A 21,433-nucleotide genomic window follows, 5' to 3' on the forward strand; every position below is an offset into this window, starting at 1 on the left:
AGAATGAATAAAATGTGGCATATGCAATACAATGGGATATTTGCCCGTAAAAAGGAATGAAGTCCCGATACATGCCACAACCTGGATGAACCTTGAAAACATTATGCAAAGTGAGAGAAGCTAGTCACAAAAGACCACATTTTGTATGATTCTGTTTATATGAAATATCCAGAATAGGTCAATCTGCAGGGAGAGAAAGCAGATTTGTGGTTGCCAAGGGCTAAGGGCTTGGGCAGAAATAAGAAGTGACTGCTAATGGGTTTGGAGTTTCTTTTGGGGGTGATTGAAAATGTTCTAAAATTGACTGCTGCGGTGATGGTTGCAAAACTCTGTGAATATACTAAAAACCAATGATTTGTACACTTCAATGGGTAAATGGTACGGTATGTGAATTCCATCTCCAATGAAGCTGTTTAAAGCAAAGAATATGTTTGCAATCACAGGAGGCCTTTCTAGTCTCAGCCAAATGGCTTAACTCACGGGCTGGCGGGTGAGGGAGGGGATGTGAAGGAAGGGTAAGTAAGCTTGCTCACCGGGTGGGGTATTTCCACAGGGGGCTTCCTGGGAACCTTAGGTTTCCCTCATCGCTGGAATGGAGCCGCCAAGGACCCCCAGCCCGCAGACACAGAAGTCACCAAAACACAAGACACGAAACACAGGAACCAAAATGATCACTCCCACGCCTGTTCCTCGCAATCGCGCTTCACACTTTTATTGTTAATTTTCTTTACATGTCCTCTTCTGCAATCCAGACCCACGCTCGGAGACCTTCACTGACCAGCAAACACAGCTTTTTTTAAAAAAACACCCCCCCCATTTTCATGATTAGAACATTCGTGACAGTTTTCCTGACAGTCTTGAGTGCTGGAGGCTGACCAGCACGTTCACACGTGCAAAACATGAGTGTTCCCCAGGCCTCACAACGTTTTCCAGAACTCGCCACTGGCTGAAGGTGACTTTCCAAGCTTGGGGTTCGTGGACCTCCCTCGCTGCTGAAAGGAAAAACACCCTCAAGAACTGAGAGGCTGGGGTACGGTTCACGAGTGTCAACATTGAGGGGGCAAAAATCGTCTTGTTAGGTTAAGGAACAGCCACAGATTTTCATGCTTGTGGAGGGTTAATTTTAGGAGTGGGCCAAAGGATTCCAGTTTGTGAGAATTTAAAACAAACCACGGTTTGTAGCGGGGTGGGAAATAGGAAAACTGTGACGTAGGGCAACGATCAGCGTTTTTCTGCCCACGTGAGGCTCTCGTGAGACCTTCCTCCTGGACGGTTATCAAATTGCACACTGCAGCCAGTCGACCGATTCATTAAATAACACAAGTTATAAAACTTTAAAAATGGGGCATTTACAGTCAGGGACATAAATACATGCTTTTTAAAAGTGTCTACGTACATATTTACAGAGTTGCAAGATCAACCATAGTAGCCCTGAAAAAAAGTCCCTTTTTTTTTTTTGCATGACAACTCGTGAGTACTCTGAGGAGTTCCCTCCTTCCGCTTTGGGTTTGACATATCACCATCCAAACTGGGGCTGAGAAGACAGCGCCAAAGTGGTCTCAGACATCCTTGTCTGAGAGTCTGCCCCAAAGGCACAAAACCCAAGACCCTCACTGAACTGGGTCCAAACTCCTAGCTCAGCTCACCCGTTTCTCCGAGACATGGACTGTTCCATCAGAGATGGAGCCAGCTCCATCGTTCCCTGGCAGGCGATAGATGGCCTCCGGAAATCTCTTTTTCTCCCCCCTAGGCTTTTTAATCCTCCAGCTTACTCTTCATTTCCCAATTTCTGCTTGTTTGTTTCCCTTTTCAGCCAATTTGAGAAGCTCAGACCCTAAGGGTGTTGATGGTCCCACCAAGGGAGGCAAAGAAGCACACACGGGAGAGCTCCCCGCACCGCCCTCACAGCATCCTGTCCCCTGCCTCTCCCACGGGAGGAGCCGATCTATAAACGGAGATGAGGACTTTCTCCTGGACGCACAGGGCCTGACTGATGAGAAAGACAAATCTGGAAACGACTCGAGAGCCAGCGGCTCAGATTGCTCAGGCAAAGAAGGAAGTCTTCCAAGTGCAAGGGCCAAGGGGGATGATCACCAAGGCTCCGAAGTGTCTACACACCACGGATTCCCAGAGACACTGGGGGCGAGGGAAGGCAGGGGCGGGGCTGCCTGGAAGGGGAACTTGGCCTCTTCCTGAAGGCCTTCCCCGGACTGGGCTGGAGCTGACCCCTGGGCCAGACCCAAGTCCCCGCCGTGGCAAAAGACAACTGGAGAAGCAAAAAGCAGGATCAAGGAGCTCTTGGAAAATTGCATAGTAGGAGGGGCCCCAACCCAACAGGAAGGCTGAGCTGCAGAACATGGGCCGGGGGCTGCACCCAGGTGTCAACCACGGCGTGCGATCAGCTGCCTTCCTGCCTCCCTGGGGTTCGGGACCCTCATCTGAAGACCACAGGCGCACGCACACGCGCACGCACACACACGCACGCACTCTCTCGCAGGCTCATGGATCTGGAATAGGTCGGTACTCCCTGGAGGCCAGAAGGCCAGTCCCTTTGGCTTCACTGATTCCAGGTCACTTCAGGTGCTGAGGAGAAAAAGAAAAGAAAAATAATAATGACGGCTACATATTCAGGGCCTACCCTGGGCTCTTCAACCATGATCCCTCTACTTAATTTTTCTAGTTAAACTATTTTTGGAAGTATACCACACGTGTGGAAGAGTACGGCTTGACGAACTGTTAGTGAACACACCTGTGTAACCAACACCCGGATGGAGAAACAATTCGACCAATTGTCAGCCCCACCCAGGCCCCCTTCTAGGATACCCACCAACCCTCACCGCGCCCCCCTGCCAGGATAACCACTCTGCCAACCTCTATCACCATAGATTGATTTTACCCGTTTTTTGACTTAAATAAATGGAATCAATCAATACATATCCTTTTGCGTTTGGCTTCTTCTGCAAAACGTGTTTGTGAGATGCACCCATTTCGAGCACGTGGTTGTAGTTCTTTCCCTTTCTCTGTTATAGGATTCTAGTGCAGGGTCAGGCCACTTTCATCTGCCTAGTCCCCTGCCCGTGCACAATTGGGTAGTTTCTAGTTTGGGGCCATCATGAGTAATGCCGCTAGAATGTTCTTATGTATGTCTAGAAGACGCATGCAGTGCCCACGTGTGCGTGTTTATGCCGAGTGGAAGGAAACGCTAGGCAGTAGCGTGTGCATATATAATATATGAACATGTGGTGCACACGTGTGTGCATTTCTGCTGAGCGTATCCCTAGCACTGTAACTGTTGGGCCCTGGGGAATGCATAGGTGCAGCTTCAGTAGATACTGCCAGACAGTTTTCCAAAGTAATTACACTGTCACTTCATTTCATGCTAATACTCAAAATGACCCTTGTGGCAGGTGACACAGATTCCCATTTCAAATGGAAGAGACAGAGGCCCAGAGAGGAGAAGTAACTTTTACAAGGTCAGGCTGATGACCAGCAGTAGAGGTGGGGCTTGAACCCAGGTCAAGCCCCCTCCAGAGCCTGTGTGTGCTCTCTGTTCCGAGGGAGCGGCTTAGCTCACATGCTTCCAACAAGGAAACCCCAGTCACAGTAGCTGGCACACAGCCAGGCACATGAGTGACTGTTTAATGACATTTGCTGCACTGGGTTGAATATGAGCCTGGAATTGCGCTGGGCCAAGTTCAGGGGCTCAGTTCTCTCACCCAGTGGACCTGGTCGTCATTACTATTACTATTCTACTACTACTATCTACTATTATTATTACTACAACTACTACTAATATAATAATTCAGTGAGACTAATAATAATAGCAGAGCTGATCTATGGAAGAGTTATTCAATACTACATACCAGGCACTTTCCTATGTGCTTCTCATGTACAGTAAGTCCCCTACATACAAACGAGTTCCGTTCCAAGAGCGAGTTCGTAAGTCCAATTTGTTCCTAAGTCCGACAAAGTTAGCCTGGGTACCCAACTAACACAATCGGCTATATAGTACTGTACTGTAATGGGTTGATAATACTCTTCACACAAATAATACATAAAAAACAAACACACACAAAAAATAAAACATTTTTAATCTCACAGTACAGTACCTTGGAAAGTACAATAGTACGGTATAACAGCTGGCATTACAGGGGCTGGCATCCAGTGGACAGGCAAGAGTTACCGACTGGAGGAGGGAGAAGAGGTGGGAGATGGTAGAGCTGAAGGATGGTCAGCAATAGGGGTACTGCTGTACACTATACAGTCTGTACAGTAAAGTTCACAAAAGCACAGCCACTTGTAGAGGATGCACGCACGCAACAGTGAACGCCAGACACGTGAACTAACTTGCGTGATTGGACACGCGAACGCACGTTCCCATCTTTGAAAGTTCGGAACTTGAAGGTCCACATGTAGGGGACTTACTGTACTGACCTACGCAATCTTGACAATATTCCCGTGAGAGAGGCACAGTCATCCCTCCCTATCCACAGGGGGACTGGTTTCAGGACCCCCATGGATACCAAAATCCACAGATGCTCAAGTCCTTTATATAAAATGGTATATAGTATGATATTATTATTATTATTATTAACCCACTTTACAGACGGACGAATTGAAACACAGAGCAGTGAAGTACCTGCCAGGATTACTGGAGCCGGGATTCAACTCTAGAAAGTGTGCTCTTAACCACTAACACTATGTCAGTGCCAACCCCCCAAGACCTCTTGATGGGGCTGGAAAGAGCTGCTTGCAGTGGAGCAGGGCGCCTTTGAGAGAGGGAGCCTCATGCCCGGTGGAGGCCTGCATGTGCCCCGCCCATCGAAGCAGAAGCAGCAGCAGGAGAAGGACATAGAGACGGGCCAGTGTGGAGCGCTCTGCATTCCCCTGGTTTGGTGTGGCTAGTATATGTGAGTCCCCTGTGGGTCATGGGGTGAGATCCAAAAAAGAAGCCATCTTGCCAGCCCCCCACCCGAGAGGCAGCCCTCCAGGAAGGAGACCCCAGCAGCAGGCGCTGTGGCTGGACCACTGGGACTGGAGCTGAGGGGAGGTCGGCAGAGGCTGAGCCAGAGGGGCGCTCTCCTATCTCGGAGACCCTCCACACACACCCCTCCTGCGACCCTGTGGGAGGGCCAGCACCGAGAAGTCTGCCCCGAGGCCAGCCAGTCTTAGCCAAAGGAACAGTGACAGCCAAGAGGAGGATCATGGCAGCGGCCAGACCAGTGAGAGGTGCCAGTCCCTACCCTGGACCTCCCCTCCTAGACCCTAGGGCAGAAGTCCAGCTGACCCCTTAGGATGGGAAAGAGACAGAGGCAAAACAGGATGTGCAATGGGAGTTTCAGGCTAGACTAGGCAACGTGGCACTTTGTTATACCTAAAAGTGAGCAGAGAGCTCTGGGCTTTGCCCGAGACGTCATGAGAGCTCAGAAAAGGGAGGCAGTGGAAGGCAGGTACTGGAGAAAAGCCAAGCTCCTCTGTGTTGGTCCCCCCCTTGGGTCAGACTGTCCAGTAAGCTGGCCACAGAGCCTCTACCCCGGCAAGGGCAGCAGGATGAACGGCAGTCCTGGGTGCTTTGAGGATGTCATCCTTTCCTCAGAACCAACCCCAGAGCATGTACAGTGGGCACAGACCACTTAAAATCCATCATCCATCTGGGCATCAAAAAGCTGATCCCAGGGCTGTCACTTGCCCCTCTGTGTCTCAGTTTCCTTCTCTGTAAAGTGAGGGTATCTGCCTACACATCCCTTCCGGTGCTAAAATCCTTTGCCGTGGCATCTCAAAACATCATTTTGGAACTGTGTTAAACAGTGCTGTGGACTGAATTGTGTTCCCCACCACGATTGTACTCTAACCCCCAAAATGATAGTGTTTGGAGATGGGGCCTTTGGGAAGTGATTGGGCTTAAATGAGGTCATGTGGGTGGGGCTCTCATGATGGGATTAGTGCCCTTATAAGAAAAGACACCAGAGCCTCCTCCCTTTGCCATGTGAGGACACAGCTAGAAGGCAGCATGTGCAAGCCAGAGAGCTCTCACCAGAACCCCACAATGCTGGCACCCCAATCTTGGCCTTCCAGCCTCCAGAACCATAAGAAGTAAATGTTGCTTAAACCTCCCAGTCTGTGATATTTTACTATGGCAGCCCAAGCAGACTAAGACAAATAGTATAAGGTGTTGAAAAAAAAAAAGAAAAAAGTCATTTTTTGAAATAATAAGTAGCACATACTTATCATACATACAAATTTTAAAATTAGGGAAAAAGTTAAATAAGATTTTAAGGAGCAATTTTCAGTCACTTTGAAAGTAAACTGTTGAGTTCTGAACATTCACTGTTGGTGAGTGAACAGAAGCTGTGAGCTGCAGAGACAAATGAAATTGGGCCTCTATTCATCTGAGCACCCAGCTTGGGAAGCTGTGCACATTTGAAACTAAGGGAAAAGAATTCATCTAGGGTTGAGCACGGGCCCCAGGGGAGGGCCTGAATCTGCAAGGCATGCTTACGGCTGAGACTGCAGTGGCCGACAGAAACACCCCGGTCTGGGCAGGAATCAGTCCAGCTGCACCCGCCTCTCCCTCAGGCTGCAAAGAACACCTGCTCTGAGCTGGAAGCCACACCCTGCCAGCCCATCATCATGAAAGTCCATGCAGCTGCCAAAAGGATGATCCCAGGACACGCACGGGACCCAGAGTGGGGAACTGCACATCCTGGCTCTGCCTGCCACTCTCCAGAAGACTCTAGCCAAGCCTCCTCTCCGGGGCCCAACTCTTCCAGCTGTAAAGTGGGAGGGGGGATGTTCTCCTGGGCCGTCCAGTCCTGAGTACTGCAGCGTCCATGGCAACGTTGCTCCACTGCACTCCGGACTTGGGCTTACCTCCCCTCTCAGGAGCTGGTGCCCAGGAGGTGGGCTCAGTGCCAGCTGCACAGCACAAACTCTCTAGGGAAAGTGGGTTTTATTTCCACTCCCTTCCTGAGTGAACCCCCAGAGAAATAAGGCCAATCCCAGAAACTCCACCTGCTGTGGGAGAGAGGAGTGAGCGAGCCATCAAGGAGAGGAGAGGCGTGAGGGAGAAAGGCACAGCACAAAAGGTCCCAGAGCTTCGGAATTCAGCCCATCTTGCCTTAAACAGCTGCGGTCTCATTCCAAGTGACCTTGGCCGTGTTAAGCAGGCATCCATCCCCGAATCTGAGTGTGTCCCAGAGCCACGGGGCCACCTGCTAATGCAGATTCTCAGGCCCTGCTCACCAGCATGCTCGTTTAGTGAATTGGAGTGGGATCCTGGGGTCTGTATTTTTAACCGGTGCCCCAGTCATGCTTGAGATGCTGGTCTCGGGGACACAACGAAAAAAGACATGCCATGTCACCAGCAGGGAAACCCAAGTCTGCTCAAGGTCACTGGCAAAGCCCGGCCCCCCAAGAGGAAAAGTCCAGCATCCATGAATGAATTCAGGTTTCACCATCAGAAAATCTGGAAGGAGACTTCTAGTTCAACATAAATCTAAGTTTTTATACTTTATGAATTAGTATTACTTCCACTTTCAAATACACTGTGGGAATAGGGACTCCATAACCTTTTCTGGTCTTAAAGCCGCTGAAGGTCTCAATTAAGTGCTGAGTATTACTATCATTATTATTATTACAATAACGATCGCTAATACTTAGGCTTACCTGGTGCTTATCTGTGTCAAGCACTGTTCTAAGTGCTTTCATACATTTGACACTTGTAATTCTCACAGTCCTATGAAGTAGATACTACTGTCATCCCCATTTTATAGATGGGAAAAATGAGACTCAGAGAGACAGAGTAACTTGCTGAGGTCCCCCAGCCCGTAAGAGGCAGAGGTGGGATTTGAACCAGATGGTCCAGGGTCTACACTCTCAGCCACTATATACCCTCCCTGCAGGAAGGCCCCCTGCCCCACCTAGCACACCCCCTTCTCTCCTGCCCAGCCCACCCCCAAATCCAAGCCCTGCCCCTCGGCCCCCAGAGCCACCGGAGGCTGCCCCACCCTCCGCGTACCTGTCAAGGAGCAGGCGAAGCATCTACTCTTTGAAGAGGGATCCCTGGAACTGGGCTGCAGCTGTGGCCTTGACATTCCTACACTGCCTGGTGATGTACGGGGCAGCTGGCGGAGGACATCGAGATGCCAGGCGGAGACTGTAGCTGTGTGGGGAGAGGAATAACACACAGCATCACCAGGAGCCCAGCCCGGTGGGTACCCAGACAGCACCTGGGAGGTCTCGTGCTGGCACCGCCTCTCCAGGCACCTTGAAGACAACGGGACTCGAGCTTTAACAACCGGAGTGAGCGCCACCATGTTCCGCCCACCCCCTTCCCTCCACTCAGAGGCGATGGGCTGGCGGAATCCTCCACAAGCGGGGTTCTGAGACACTGCACCGGGCAGGCCCGCCCTCAGGACCCCCACTGGATGGGCAGGCGAGCCAGGAATGGACACTGCTGTGCAGAGGGCAGCTTCACCGTTTCCCCGCCTGCCTCCCCGGGCACTATGCTCCCCGCAAAAGCATCTGGGGGGGGCGGGTTCTGGTACCAAGTTACCATCATCGCCTACAAAAGGAAGAGGGAGTAGGTCCGGGTCCCCTCCAGGCTGGAACTCTGCACCTGGCACCTGTTCCGGCCTCACTGTGCGGAGAACTTTTGTGTCAGGGATCTCAGAGGGGGTATAAACCTGGATCCCTTGACCTGGTTTGGTCCTATTTGCTACTACAGCCCATTAAACTGGATTTCTTTTTCAGGAAAGCATTAATTTCTTTTTAAAGATAGACAATCCAGACCATCATTCCTCCCCTTCCTGCATCCAGCTAAGTCGTACTCACCTTCCAGATCCTAGTTGGAATATCACCTCCTCCAGGAAGACTTCCTTCTCTAACTCCTGGATGAGGTGTCCCTCCTGTGGGCTCCCACGGCCCTCCATGCTTGCCCATCACAGCCCTTGTTATATTGAATCACAATCACAGAATCGTGCATCTGCCTCCCTCAGGAGCTGTGAGATCTCAAGGTCAGGGCCCTTGTCTTGTTCGCTGCTGCATCCCCGGCTTAGCATCACAAAAATAAATATTTGTTGAATAAGAACAACACATGCGGTGCCCAGCACTGCGCTAAGTAGTTATGCGTATCAACTCTCTTACGCTTCCCACGAGATGGGTTCCCTGGTAGCCCGAATTTACAGACGGGGAAACAGAGGCACAGAGTGGTCAAGTAACTTGTCCCGGGTCCCAAGTCTGCCTCTCTAGGTAGAAGAATGGAAGTGAGTGGGCGGGAAAGCACGAAGGGCGACCCCTTCTGGGAACCTCGCCTGCTCCAGGGAGGGAGAAAGAGCTGGGAATGGGGTCCGTCTCAAAGCTGAAACATCAGGGTTTCAATTAGTGGTTCTCAACCAGGGCATGGATTTGGCAATATCTGCAGACATTTGGGGTTGTCACATCTGAGGGGAGGGATGCTGCTACCCGGCATCTGGTGGACAGGGCCAGGGATGCTACTAAACATCTTTAAATGCACACAGGACACCCCCATGACGATTGATCCGCCCAGATGTTAACGGTGCCACAGCTGACAAGGTAGCTCTCACACATACCTACAAGAATAGACGAATGTATAAACAGAACAACAAAGAAGGTGCCAGAGGGAAGATTTCTGTTCTCTCCACAGATGAGATCCCCTCTGAGGTCCTGGCTCTCAGTCATGGCTCAGGACTGCCCCCGCTTGAATTCCTCCCCGACGCTGTGCGATCAGTCCCGAGCGAGATTCAAGGCGGAAAACTGAGACCCAAGGCTCGGCGGCAAGCTTGTGCCCCGGATGGACCAGAAGACCCATGAGGTAGCCTGCAGGGGGCACCTCAGGGTGAGCACGACGACGGCCCCTCGGCCAGCCCACCCAACGCTGGGAGGGGACAGTCAGCTAGCTTCCAGGCTGCCCGGAAACACGGACGACCTGCACACCTTGTCCGGCTGAGGAATAAGGGACAGTCCTGGCACGTGGCAGGTCCCCCCACACTGTCCCCTCTCTGGGGCAACGTCTCCAGCAGGATGTAGCAGCTTTGGGGACGAACGGGCTGGCACCCTCAATTTCCATTTCATTCGTCTCACCATCATCACACATCTATGAAACATTCAAAAACCTAATCAGTCAAACAAAGACAACACCGTGGACCTCCCAGCCCTCTCCAGCTGCCGGGCATCTCTGCTTCCCTCTGCTCCGTTCCACCCTCCAGCTCCTGTGGCCGCACAGCCATCTCTACTCGGGAGCAGGCTTTCTCCCCAGTCTTAGTCGTCCACCTGGGTAGAGCGCTAATGGTCAGGGGCAAGGCCCCCGAAGGCAGGTGCCTCTCGCCACCCCTCACACACTGCCTGGCTCCATGGAGGACAACACAACAGCCGCTGTGATTCCCAAGTGCTGTGTCTGCTGTTATCTCCGGAGTCTACCAGCAGTCCAGGAGGTAGGAGGAACAAGTGATTTTATACCCATTTCACGGATGAGGAAACGGGGGCTCAGACAGATGGAGACTTTCCTGGGGGAGCAGAGCCCAGGTCTTTCAGCTCTATGGGCCACAATTTTGGAGGAGACCCCAAGTCACCACCTGGGTGTTTCCTTTAGGGACTGGGGTGGTGATGCCCAGCTGGACAGTCTCCTTCCTGACTGTGAAAGCCTTTCTCTGGTCGGAGGACTTTGAGAGCCCAGCAGCTGTCTGAGGCTGAGAGGTGAGGTGCTAAGAAACCAGATATTCTCCGATCCTCAGCACAGTTACGCTTAACCCACGAGCACCTTGTGGTTCGTGGTTCCCACTCACTGGCTGTGTGACCTTGGCAAGCCATGGACCCTCTCTGAGCTACAGTTTCACCATCCACAAAACGGGAAGAGCAATTTCATTTCATAGGGTTATTATGACAATCAAGTCCAACATCAACTCGCATGGGGTTTTGACTGTGGCCGCTGTGGGGGTGGGCAGCAGTCATAAGCCCCGAGGAGGCAGCACAGCCGTCGGAGACCTGAGTGCGAGCTCCCATCCTCATACTCACTGGCTGTGTGACCCCGGGAAGGGCCTCCCTGCCTCCCAACCTCAGCTTCCTCATCTGTAAAATGGAGACAATCCCTGCAGCCTGCTGACGCAGAGCGGGGCTAGGAAGAGCCCCGGGGGACCAGGATACGGGGGCCCTTTGCCTTCTGAGAAGAATTCGGCACAAGGGGGATATTTCTGGAGGTGTGAGGGCAGGGGTCACCAGCGCAGGGGACCCACCAGGGCCCTGCCGGCTCCGTCCGCCTTCCTCCCTCTCTTCTGCCGCCCGGTCTGGTCTCCTGCAAGGCCCCCTCCCCACCCCCCCGCTGGCTCCCCTCCCACCTGTTCCCCCTCCCTAAGGTACAGCGGGGTGTGACATGTCCCTGCCGAAACTCAACCCCAGGCTCCTGGTGGGGACTGAGCTCTTCCACACACAGCCCGGCCCCGCCGACCTCCCAGCCACGTCCTCCTTCAGCTCCTGTCTCCCCGGCTCCGCAGGGCTTCCTTCGGCACATGCACGTGGAGCCCTCCTCCCCGTGGCCTCACTAGAGGCCCCGGCTACTCACTAGAGTCCGCTGGGGAGGCCTGGGCTGCTGCCGGACCTGTGACGTCAGAACCTCTGGGGTGGCGTCGGGCATCAGCATCTTTAAGCTCCGCAGCGGTTCCAGTGTGGGACCAGGGCTGGGAACCAGTGCTCTGCAGATGCTCCCGGGCCCCGCCCCACTGACCTCTCAGCACACACCCCCGCCCCCTACACGGGCCGTTCCACGTCATCTACGTGATTGCACGGTGCATGTGAGGCCAAGGAACCGAGCTGGGTCTGCTTGTCACAGCAGCCTTAACACCTCATTTTGAAGGCGTGGACAGCAAACCCCCAAAATGTAATGAATGAAGAGGTGATGATCCTAGATTCCAGACATCCCCGCTGCACAGGCTTCTCAGTCACGGAAATCTGCGCCCGTTCAGTGCGGGGGCCAGAACATGGGCTGAGTGGGGCCCCTTGAGCATCCTTCCTCACAGCCTGGTAAAATGGATAACACTCATGATCCTGAATCCAAGGCATCGAGAAGGGGCTGGACAGTCACTTCTTCACTGTCAGAAACCCTCCAGAGTCTGAAGGCACGGAAAGGCAGGGCTGTTCCATTCCTGACCCTCGAGGGTGTCATTTATGCTTCCTCCGGTCCATTCCTGCGGACCCTGCCCTGAAGGCTCCCCACCATGGTCACGCCCCGCCCCCAAGTCCTTGCTCAAAGGCCTCCTCCTCAGCAAGCCTCCCTCCCAGCTGCCCTATTTGAAATTGCAAACACCCTGCCCTGCAACTCCAGCCTCGAGTCCATTTCTCTCTCTTTCTTGTATTTACTGCACCAACACACTGTGTGTCTACCCGGCTGTTCGTTTTCTGGCTCCACTGGAGGTGTTTTGTCCCTGACATCCCCCACACCTAGACCCGTGGCTGGCACACAGTAGGGAGCCTTTCGTTATTTGCTGGACGGATGGCGTGTCCACTACCTGCCAGGTACTTTGCCAAGGAAGCTTTGGTGAATGACACTCACAGAGGTCGTTACCTTTCACAGTCTGCGTGTGACTCAGCGATGCCTAGAGGGAAAAACTCTCATTTTCAGATGCCGGTGCGAGGCTGAGACTGGGGCCTCTGGGCCTCCAGTTCTCGCTCAGCCCCCAGTGGTTTCTGGTAAAGGAGGCATCCGATACCCTGGACTACACACGACAAACAAAACTGAAGCAGCAGGAGGGAAGGCCAGGGTCAGGGAGAAGATGGGGAAAAAGGGGATGTGGGGGAGGTCCCAGCGTGGGGCCCGAGCAGAGAGAGGGATGCAAGGACCTGGCGAGGATCTAACAGGGTTGGTTTGTCTGCGAGGGGTGTCTGCACGAGCTAATGAGTCACAGGGGAAGGAGGTCAGCACCTCAACTGGAGCTCGCCCTCACTGGGCTCTGGGGAGCTGGGGACAAGGTGACGTCACGGATCAGGGCCCACACCTGGCCTCTCATCTCGGGGTCGTCCCGGGGGCAGGGGATGCTGGGGCCAGGGAGATGTAGTGACAGCACAAACTAAGGAGTGCCTAATAGAGATGAGCAAAGGCTGCCGATCACTGAATAGATCATTTAATGACACGAAAAGGCAATTCACAGAGAAATCCAAAGCTGAGGAATATGCAGAGATGCCTGGCCGCCCTACAACTGTCCAAGAAGAGCAGTTAACACAAGAGGCCGCTTTCACAGGGCAGACGGGGGACAGGTGCCGTATGGGTGTTACCCGCAGGTGAGGGAACGTGAGCGGGATGAGGACACCCCCGGTTCCCTGACACTTGGGCAGGCCATGCCCACCTGCCCCCACCTTCTGAGAGCATCTTCTCACTTGCCTGGCATGTCAGGGACGTAAGAGTGGGCAGAGGGGAGGGTCTCATCCTTCTGGGCAGCAAGGTGACATGACCCGATGCGGCCGCTGTGTTGGGCACGGATTGCGGGATAGCAAAGAATGGAAATGGGGAGACCAGTTCGTCAAGCAAGAGATGATGGAGGCGGAGGATGTAGAGGAGTGAGAAGTGGAATCAGGACACATTTTGGAACTGGGTGTCAGGGTTGGGGCAGGGCTGAGGCAGTCTAGATGGAGTCCAGGGTGGGATAGTTTGTTTGACCGAGAAGGGGACGATGGCAGGAGAAGACTTTGTGCGGAGAACCGTTTTGAAAAGATTACATTTGAAACGTTCATTACACACCCAAGGGAGAAGTCAAGGGGGTGGGTTAAATGAAACTGATGAATTTGGGACGGATCAGCATTTAGGGGTCTGGACAGGCTCACCCAGGGGAGGGGAGACGGGGGCGGGTCCAGGGACTGAGGATGGGATGCAGAGGGGCAGGGGGTGATGTGAGAGCAGTGTCCACGGTGACACACATTTCAAGGAATAGGGAGAATTAACAGTGTCCGACGCTGCCGACACGTTCAGGAAGACAGAGAGAACCAACCACGGTATTTAGCTGCCTAGAGGCTGCTGGTGACCTTAGTAACAGCAGCTTCCAGGATATGGTGGAGACAAGTGCCTGAGAGAAGTGAGTTCAAGAGAGATGGGGAGGAGAGGAACTGCAGCAGGGGCTCAGAGAACCCCACCGAGGAGTTTTTAGGTCAAGGGGAGGGGCTGCCAGCTCCGGGATACACTCTCCAGGGCGCGCGCTCCGGGGCTCCGGGGTGCCTCCCCACCATGCTCTCTGCCAGGCTGCCTGGGTGCTCTGAGCGGAGACCCTGCCTGCGTCCCCGCCTTCCACCTCTTCCCCTGCATGAGTCAGGAGGGGCTTCGTGGGATGCAACCCCCAGAGCTGGTTAGGCCACACGGCCACCGCGGCGTCTTACATAACTCTCCACAAATTGAGAGCAAATCATTTGAAGTTGGTGTCTGACGTTCAGCACTTTTGCAGGAGGCAAAGGGCGTGGGAGCCGACATCAAGGCGAGACAAGCTGAGATGATACTGACGCTCCCTGGAGGTGGGTGAAGCCCCAGGTGGGAGCTCACGGGAGCCACCTCCTGCTTCCTAGCACCTGCCACTGCCACTGCCAGGAACGGTCGGCATCCAAGCAGGCTCCACCCTCTGCTCCAGGAAGGCCCCTTGCACTCAAATGGGACTCCCAGGCTGGGAGTCGGGGGTGGGAGTAGTGACACAGCCCTGGGATGCAGAAGCCCGAACTTCAGCCCTTGAACCACCGATAACGTGCTGTGTGGCCTCTGGAAAATGCCACCACCTCTCTGAGCCAGGGTAGTCTTGCTTGCAAAATGAGGATGTCAAACAAGGAAAAAAAGGTAATAACATCATTTACACAGGTGCCTACTATACACCGGGAGTTACTGCAGGTGCTTCACTCCCGGAAGCAGGACAGTGATGACCTGCATCTCACAGAGGAGGAGACGGAAGCCCAGAGAGGTGAGAAGGCCCATGTCCACACTCTTGTCAGCCAACAGGGTGCGGCCAAGACCTGAATCCAAGACCATCTGACTCCAAAGCCTGGGCCCCCTCCCAGACACAGTCCCTGTAGTGATGGGGATCAAAAAGCTCTTTTCAATATTCCAAAAAGCCTGATGGGGTGGCCGTCTGCCCACAGAACAGTCACACAAGCCACCCACGAAGCCAGGAAGCAGTTCTGGGTGGAACCACATCAGCTCAGAGGAGCCCTGGCAGGGGGTCTCACTGGCATCACCTCAAGACGTGAAAACAATCCCTGTGCCCGCTCCACTCCTCAGACCTGCTGGTTCTGATTTAGCTGGTTTGGAGTCCAGGCACTGGGAATTTTAAAAGCCAACTTTGAGAGCAGCCGCTGGTCTGGATCCACCTACTCCAAGTGTGGTCCACGGACCAGCATTGGCAGTCCCTGGGGGCTTGTTAGCAATACAGCTACTCAGCCCCCACCTGACCTCCTGAGTCAGAATCTGCATTTTAACAAGATCCCTGGAGAGGCACCTGTGCACTGAAACCGGGGGAGCGTGGGGCTGGGAGAAACCTCCAGCGGAGTCAGGAGCAGGCAGCATGCTAGGTGGTGGCCTGGTTCTGAAGTCTGGGGCAGGACCCCGTCCGTGCCTAGTGAAGTTTTATAGGGAAAGCCTTGGCAGTGTGCGGGCTGAGGGGAGGGAAATGAAAGTGGTCCTTGAGGGATGGGGCAGAGATTCGAAACCACTGGCCTGGGCAGTCGCCGTGGTCCCTCAGCTAACGCATGAAGGGTCGGCATGGCGGGCCCTCGTAGCTTAGGTGGTTTTTCCATTTAATGTTCCCTTAACCACGTGAGATGGATTATTGTGCCCTCTTATGGCCGAGGGGACAGTTGCACAGGGAGGTGAAGTAACTCCTTTTAGGTCACAGAGAGGCGTGAATAGAAAGGAAAGAGAGAGGAAGAAAGGAAGGCAGGATTCACAGGAATCTGACCCCAGAGCTGAAGTCGGCTCCACAGATAGTCTGCTCCTCTCATCAGCCCTGAGGGAGGCTGCTGGTTGGCCTCCGTGCATCCAGAAAACCAATCACATACCTTCCTCCTGGGGCTTTTACGCCAGGTTCCTAGGTCTTCATGAGTCCCCCAAACCTGTTTGGCTTGAACTCCAAACACCAAGCATGTGACAGCTCGTGACACAAGCCGGTCAACAGGAAGGCTCGCCTGGCCCGTGATGACCTTGGCCAAAGGAAGTTTCCCAGCAGGGAGATCCCAGCCGGGGCTGCTTCCAGCCCTGCCTGGGGCAGGACAAGCGAGGGGCAGGGGACCCCAGAGGCCAAGCAAGCAGCCCTTCACTCTCAGACGAGGCCAACGAACCAGAGCGAGGTGGTCACCTGCTCAAGGTCACACAGCAAGTTGTTCTTGGGAAGGAGTGGGGCGGGGGGGGGACATGCCTGGTCGCACTGCTTTTTGGGGGACACTGATGATGGAGAGGAAGGGCAGTGAGGGGCCCCTGTGGACTTGGGCAAAGTCCCAAGTCTGGGAGGCAGGTGCCCTTCTCAGCATGGCCCAGGCGAGGGCACTTCCAGCTCTGTCCCTGCCTCCACCTGCCTGCCTCTCACTGGGGACTCGACCCTGGAGAGCACAGCGTGACTCTATTCACTTCTCACCCACCTGCCCACCTGCCACCAGGCCTGGCACCAGGAGGTGCTCAGAGAAGGTTCCCTGAACAGTAAGCGGCAAACCAGGAGCCGGGCTCCCAATGCAGCCCAAGCCCAACTGTGCCCGGCTGTGTCTCTCCAAGCCCAAATCACCCAAGGCAGCAGCTTCCCGGAAGGTTACTCTCACCATCAAGGCCCCACTCAAACCAGGGTCCCCAGCAGACCCTCCCCGCTCCACCTGGTGCAGTGGGTCACGTCTGGAGGACGTCACACCTGCAGGAGAAGTCACACAGCCTGTGAGGTACAAACTGGGAGTGAGGAGTCCTGACTGGAGGGAGGAGTGAGCCCCTCGGGCAGACCCAGCTCTGCCCCTGGCTGTGTCTCTGCCCCTCACTGCCCTTCTCCCTGGGAACCACTTGGTTCTAGCCCAGATGCTGGCCCTTCTCTTTCCCTCCAACTGAGCCGAAACGGTCTGCTTTCTTCAAAAGGAAACTTCTAAGAACGGGGGGGAAGCCAAAAAGAAAACAGAAACAAATACAAGCGTGACAAGACCAATGGATGCATAGCAAACAGATTCCAACTTGGGACAGAAAGGGACTGATGGGTCTCCCACGAAATCCAGATGGGAAAGCTCTTTTAAATAACAAAATTCTATAAGGACACTAAGATTTAATTATTACGAACACTTCATCTTTTAAAGCTGTCTTAGGCCAAAGAAGTTAAGCTCCAGGGACAAACCCTTGCACGGTTTGGAGTTGCTGGGACTGAGAGTCTCAGAAGCCCTATGAGGCATCTGCCCTGATCGCAGGATTTCTAAAACTTGATGTCTGGTGCCCCTCCAAGGATGCCAGCGAGAAGAGGTGGCTGCCTTGATGGAAAGCCTTGTGGGAGCTCAGGGGGCTCCTTGCTACCCAAGGCGTCTAGACCAGTCTGTCCTGGGAGGCCTGGGCATGCCTGGCTGGCAGGGCATCCCAGACGCAGGGCTGGCACAGCTACACGAAAGACACACTTGCTACGCGCCTGAACCAGATGTGAGTCAGCGGGTGACAAGGCTGACCAAAGGGCAGGGGCGCCGTGCGCTGTGGGCCTGGAGGCCTCTTCCTCGAGGGTGCAGGGGGTTGGATACAGAGGCTGCCCCTGCACCTTCTCCCCATCCCTGCCCCGAGAACCCCAAAGCCCTCACCCCGAATCCCAGCTGACCTCAAACAGGTTGTCAGGTGGTCATGGCTGGGACAGTTCACCCTTTTATTTTTTACAGAGCAGGAGACAGAGGCAGCCTGTAGATGCTAAATGACTTGGACCCGGGTCGCCTGATTGCACCCTGGGCTGCTCGGGCCTCGCCAGGATCTTGCAGTCCTTTAGGTTTGGAAACCGCTCAGTTGCAGAGGCCTCTCAAACAGGCTCCCTCCCTGCAGGGGACAGACACCGCCCAGCCAGACACTCCTGGGAAACCCACCGACTCACAGCCAGGCGGTGGCAGACGTGGAATGAAACCCCTCCTAATTCTCCTTCCTTGTTACCAGCATTTCCCAAGCCAGGTTTGGTGGAAGGTTTGCCCAGATGTTGCACAGGTCGTCCTCATTACCATGCGCATCACAGCAGCTAACGTTTCCGTGCTGACTACATGTGGAGCACGGTGCCCACTGCCTGACATGGAATAACAAATGGAGTCTCCACAAGACCTCTATGAGATGGGTACTGCTGAAGTTGACACATGAGGAACAAAGGCACAGAGAGGTTCGGCAGCTTGCGCAACAACACACAGCTGGCAAGCAGCAGAGGGAGGATGGAAGCCAGAGCCATTTATTTACTCCAGAGCACGGGCTCATGCAGTGAGACATGTCTCTGCAGGATTTCTGAGAGTTTCATGTGCCCACAGGCAGTGTAAATTCCCAAGAGGAGGAGACAGGCTGTCATTTACCCCATTTATCTGATAACTGTGTACTGACCGACTGCTCTGTGCCAGGTACCGTGGGGCACAGCGGCGAGCCAAGCAGACGTGATCTCTGAAGGCACAATGACAATTCTGCAAGGAGATGGCATGGGCTATGCTGAGCCTCAGGGGGTTCCCTTTAAGCACCCAGAAGTTTTTGTTTTTTTAATTTAGTCTTTTTGGACAGAAAAGTTCTAAGATCAGCCATGTGAAGCAACGTGTCCTGAATCTGATTTAGCGAGAACGCTAATCAGATTGGGAGCCAGATTTCCAACTCTGCACACATACACATGGCGTCATGTGCCGACAGGGAGAGGTGTCCTCCGGCCTATTAAGGTGAGTCAGCCTTCCTGTCCACATGCTAAACAAGACCGGGCATTCCCGTGATTATCAGTACTGATCCATCAAGCACCTGTTATACACCTGACCCCGTGCTAGGCACTGGGGATATAGCAGTAAAGCAAACAGATCTGGTCTCTAGAACACTGGGGCGTGTGTTCTAGAACGGGAAGGTAGTTACCTGCATAATACATAAATAAATACAAAATTACAAAGTGTGATTAGCAGGAAGGAAGAAAAACAGGCTACCAGAGCTCAGAACAAGGGACTTGACCGCAGAAGCACTGTGTAAACAGTGTGTGTGTGTGTGTGTGTGTGTGTGTGTGTGTGTTCGTGTTCTGTGGAACATATGGAACACATTTTGGGATTGGCTTCACTTTACCATGTTGTCCTTTGCTTTACTTATTTGGGGGTGGGAGGGACGGGAAGGAAAAGAAAGCACAGAACGTGTAACTTACTTTACCCCCAGAAAGAAAAGAGACAGGATTTCTAGAAGGGGTCATTTCTGTCTCTGAAGGCCACTCCTCGGGGATGGAGAAGGCATTGTTACCACCTACCCTCACCCCCAAATCTCTCCCGCCCTCTTTGCTGTGCCTGAGTCTCAAGGCAAGTTATACGCAAAGGGGATTTGGGGAGTTTGCAAATGGGAACAGGACTGGGGTAAGAGTTCATCGAGTCTCTGCCTCAGGCCTTTATCTGAACCGTGAACAACAGATCTGGTCACACGGGGTCTCTTACTTGTCACAGGAAGCTGGTCTGAGAGTTTGTGAACAGCTGAGGACCAGCCTTGCGTTTTCATGGGGTCTCCTTGGCTTGCTGCAGATGGTTTTTCAGGGGGAAACAGCCCACCACCTGGAGGAGTGGAAGCAAAGTCGGGGATGATTGTGGTGTGTCTACCTGGATAAGTCAAGGGGGCCATTTCCAGCAGCGCTGCAGACCCCAAAATGGTGAAGAGGAAAAGCTACTTAGAACTGCAAAGCACAGAGTGCCTACTGAAGTCCAGGGGAGGAGCCTTCAGCCCACGAAGGTCTCCTCCATCCGATGTCACAGCTGTGCCATTCACACCTCAGCCCAGGACACTGCCAAGGCTCTTCCAAATCTCTCCAGCCTCTCACACTAGAGCTCCCCCAGCCTCAATTCTTGGGCTGCTTCTCTTTAGCTGTGCTCACTCCCTTGGGGAGGCCAACCTCATGGTTTTCAGTATCATGAGGGCTCCCAAATTTACATTTCCCCCTGGGTCCCTTCCTCTGAAACTCAAACCTGTGTATTCAACTACCCTCCCCATGAGTGTCTAATGGCAGCTCAAGCTTAACATGCCCCCAAACTGAATTTCCAGCACACACGTACCCCACAAACTGGTTCCATCACCTCATCACTGAATGGCAACTCCATCCATCTGGGTGAGGAGGCAGAAACACGTCATCATCCTTGATTTCTCTCTTTCATCCAATCCTCAGCAAATCTTGTGGCTCTACCCTCAAAACACATCCAGAATTCCACTGCTACTCACCAGCCCCACTGCTACACTCCAGTCCAACTACCATCATTTCTCACCTGGTTTACTGTGTTCACCTCCTAGTCTGTATTTCTATTCTTGGGCCCGTTCAGCCTATTCTTAACACATCAGCCAGAGTGATTCTTTTAAAAGGCAAGTCATACCATATTACTCCGCCCCTCAAAACCCTGCAATGAATCGCACTCACTCAGGATAGAAGCCAAGTCTTCCCAAGGGCTTCAAGTGCCAATATAAACTGGCCCCTCGTTACCTCCCTGACCTCATCTCCTAGTTCTCTCCCCGGCCTGGCTCCCCTGAGCACACCACAGATGTGTCGACCTCAGGACCTTTGCACTTGCCATTCCCTCTAAGTGCTTTCATCCCCTGTGTCCACAGGGTTGCTTCCCCTCTCCCTCCCCCACCACCCCCATTTCTCTCTCTCTCTCTATATATAGTCCCTTTACAGTCAGGCTACATTTACATGGTAGCCCCCATTTTCACGTTCGTAGTCTCTACTCCCCCTTCCCTGTTTTACTTCTCTCCACAGCATTCACCATCTGACATTCTATATAGTTACTTGCTTGTTCATTGTCAGTCTCCCCCCACTAGGAGGTGAGTTCCATGAGGGTGGGGAATCGTGTCGGTTTTGCTCACTTGCTACATCCTCCCGGAACAGTGCCTGGCGCGTGACGGCAGGCGCTGGTCCCACGTTGAGTGTACGGATGAATAAACGAAGGAAGGAAGGGTCAAGGTCTACAGTCTTTCTGGACTGAATCACACCCAGAATGCATCATCTAGTTATTGTTTTCCACTCATTGTTTCAAGTGGGGCAAGAACTTAAGAAATTTTTAAGAGCGATGTAAATGCAAAATGCTTCTACGTCTTTATGTGAATTTTTCATTGCTTCTCACCCCCACCTAACTGGACAGCAGTTTTTAAGCAAATTCCCATGAGCCTTTCTACGCATTCAACTTGTTTTTCGTAAACAACTCTGTTCACATTTCATCAGTTTGGATATTTAATGAATACATACACGTACAATCATAAATACTGGCATATTTGTTATTATGT

The 21,433-nt window shown here is 53.2% G+C and overlaps 1 protein-coding gene across 10 annotated transcripts in view; it reads right to left on the reverse strand.

Annotated features, from left to right (window-relative positions):
• Window positions 1–682: 682 nt before the first annotated feature.
• PRDM2 (PR/SET domain 2) overlaps window positions 683–21,433 on the reverse strand; it is a 119,362-nt gene continuing 98,611 nt past the window's right edge. For all 10 annotated transcript variants that reach the window (XM_030763910.2, XM_089900875.1, XM_022598665.3 and 7 more), the window contains 2 exons: window positions 8,018–8,161; window positions 683–2,583 (listed from right to left, as the gene is read on the reverse strand). In XM_030763910.2, coding sequence (XP_030619770.2) covers window positions 8,041–8,161 — 121 coding nt within the window. In that variant the 3' untranslated portion in view covers window positions 683–2,583; window positions 8,018–8,040. The remainder of the gene's footprint in view (window positions 2,584–8,017; window positions 8,162–21,433) is intronic.

This window comes from Delphinapterus leucas, chromosome 1, assembly GCF_059928025.1.
Source record: "Delphinapterus leucas isolate spDelLeu-1000000601 "Yukka" chromosome 1, BTC_Dleu_Yukka2, whole genome shotgun sequence".
NCBI classification, from domain to species: Eukaryota; Metazoa; Chordata; class Mammalia; order Artiodactyla; family Monodontidae; genus Delphinapterus; species Delphinapterus leucas.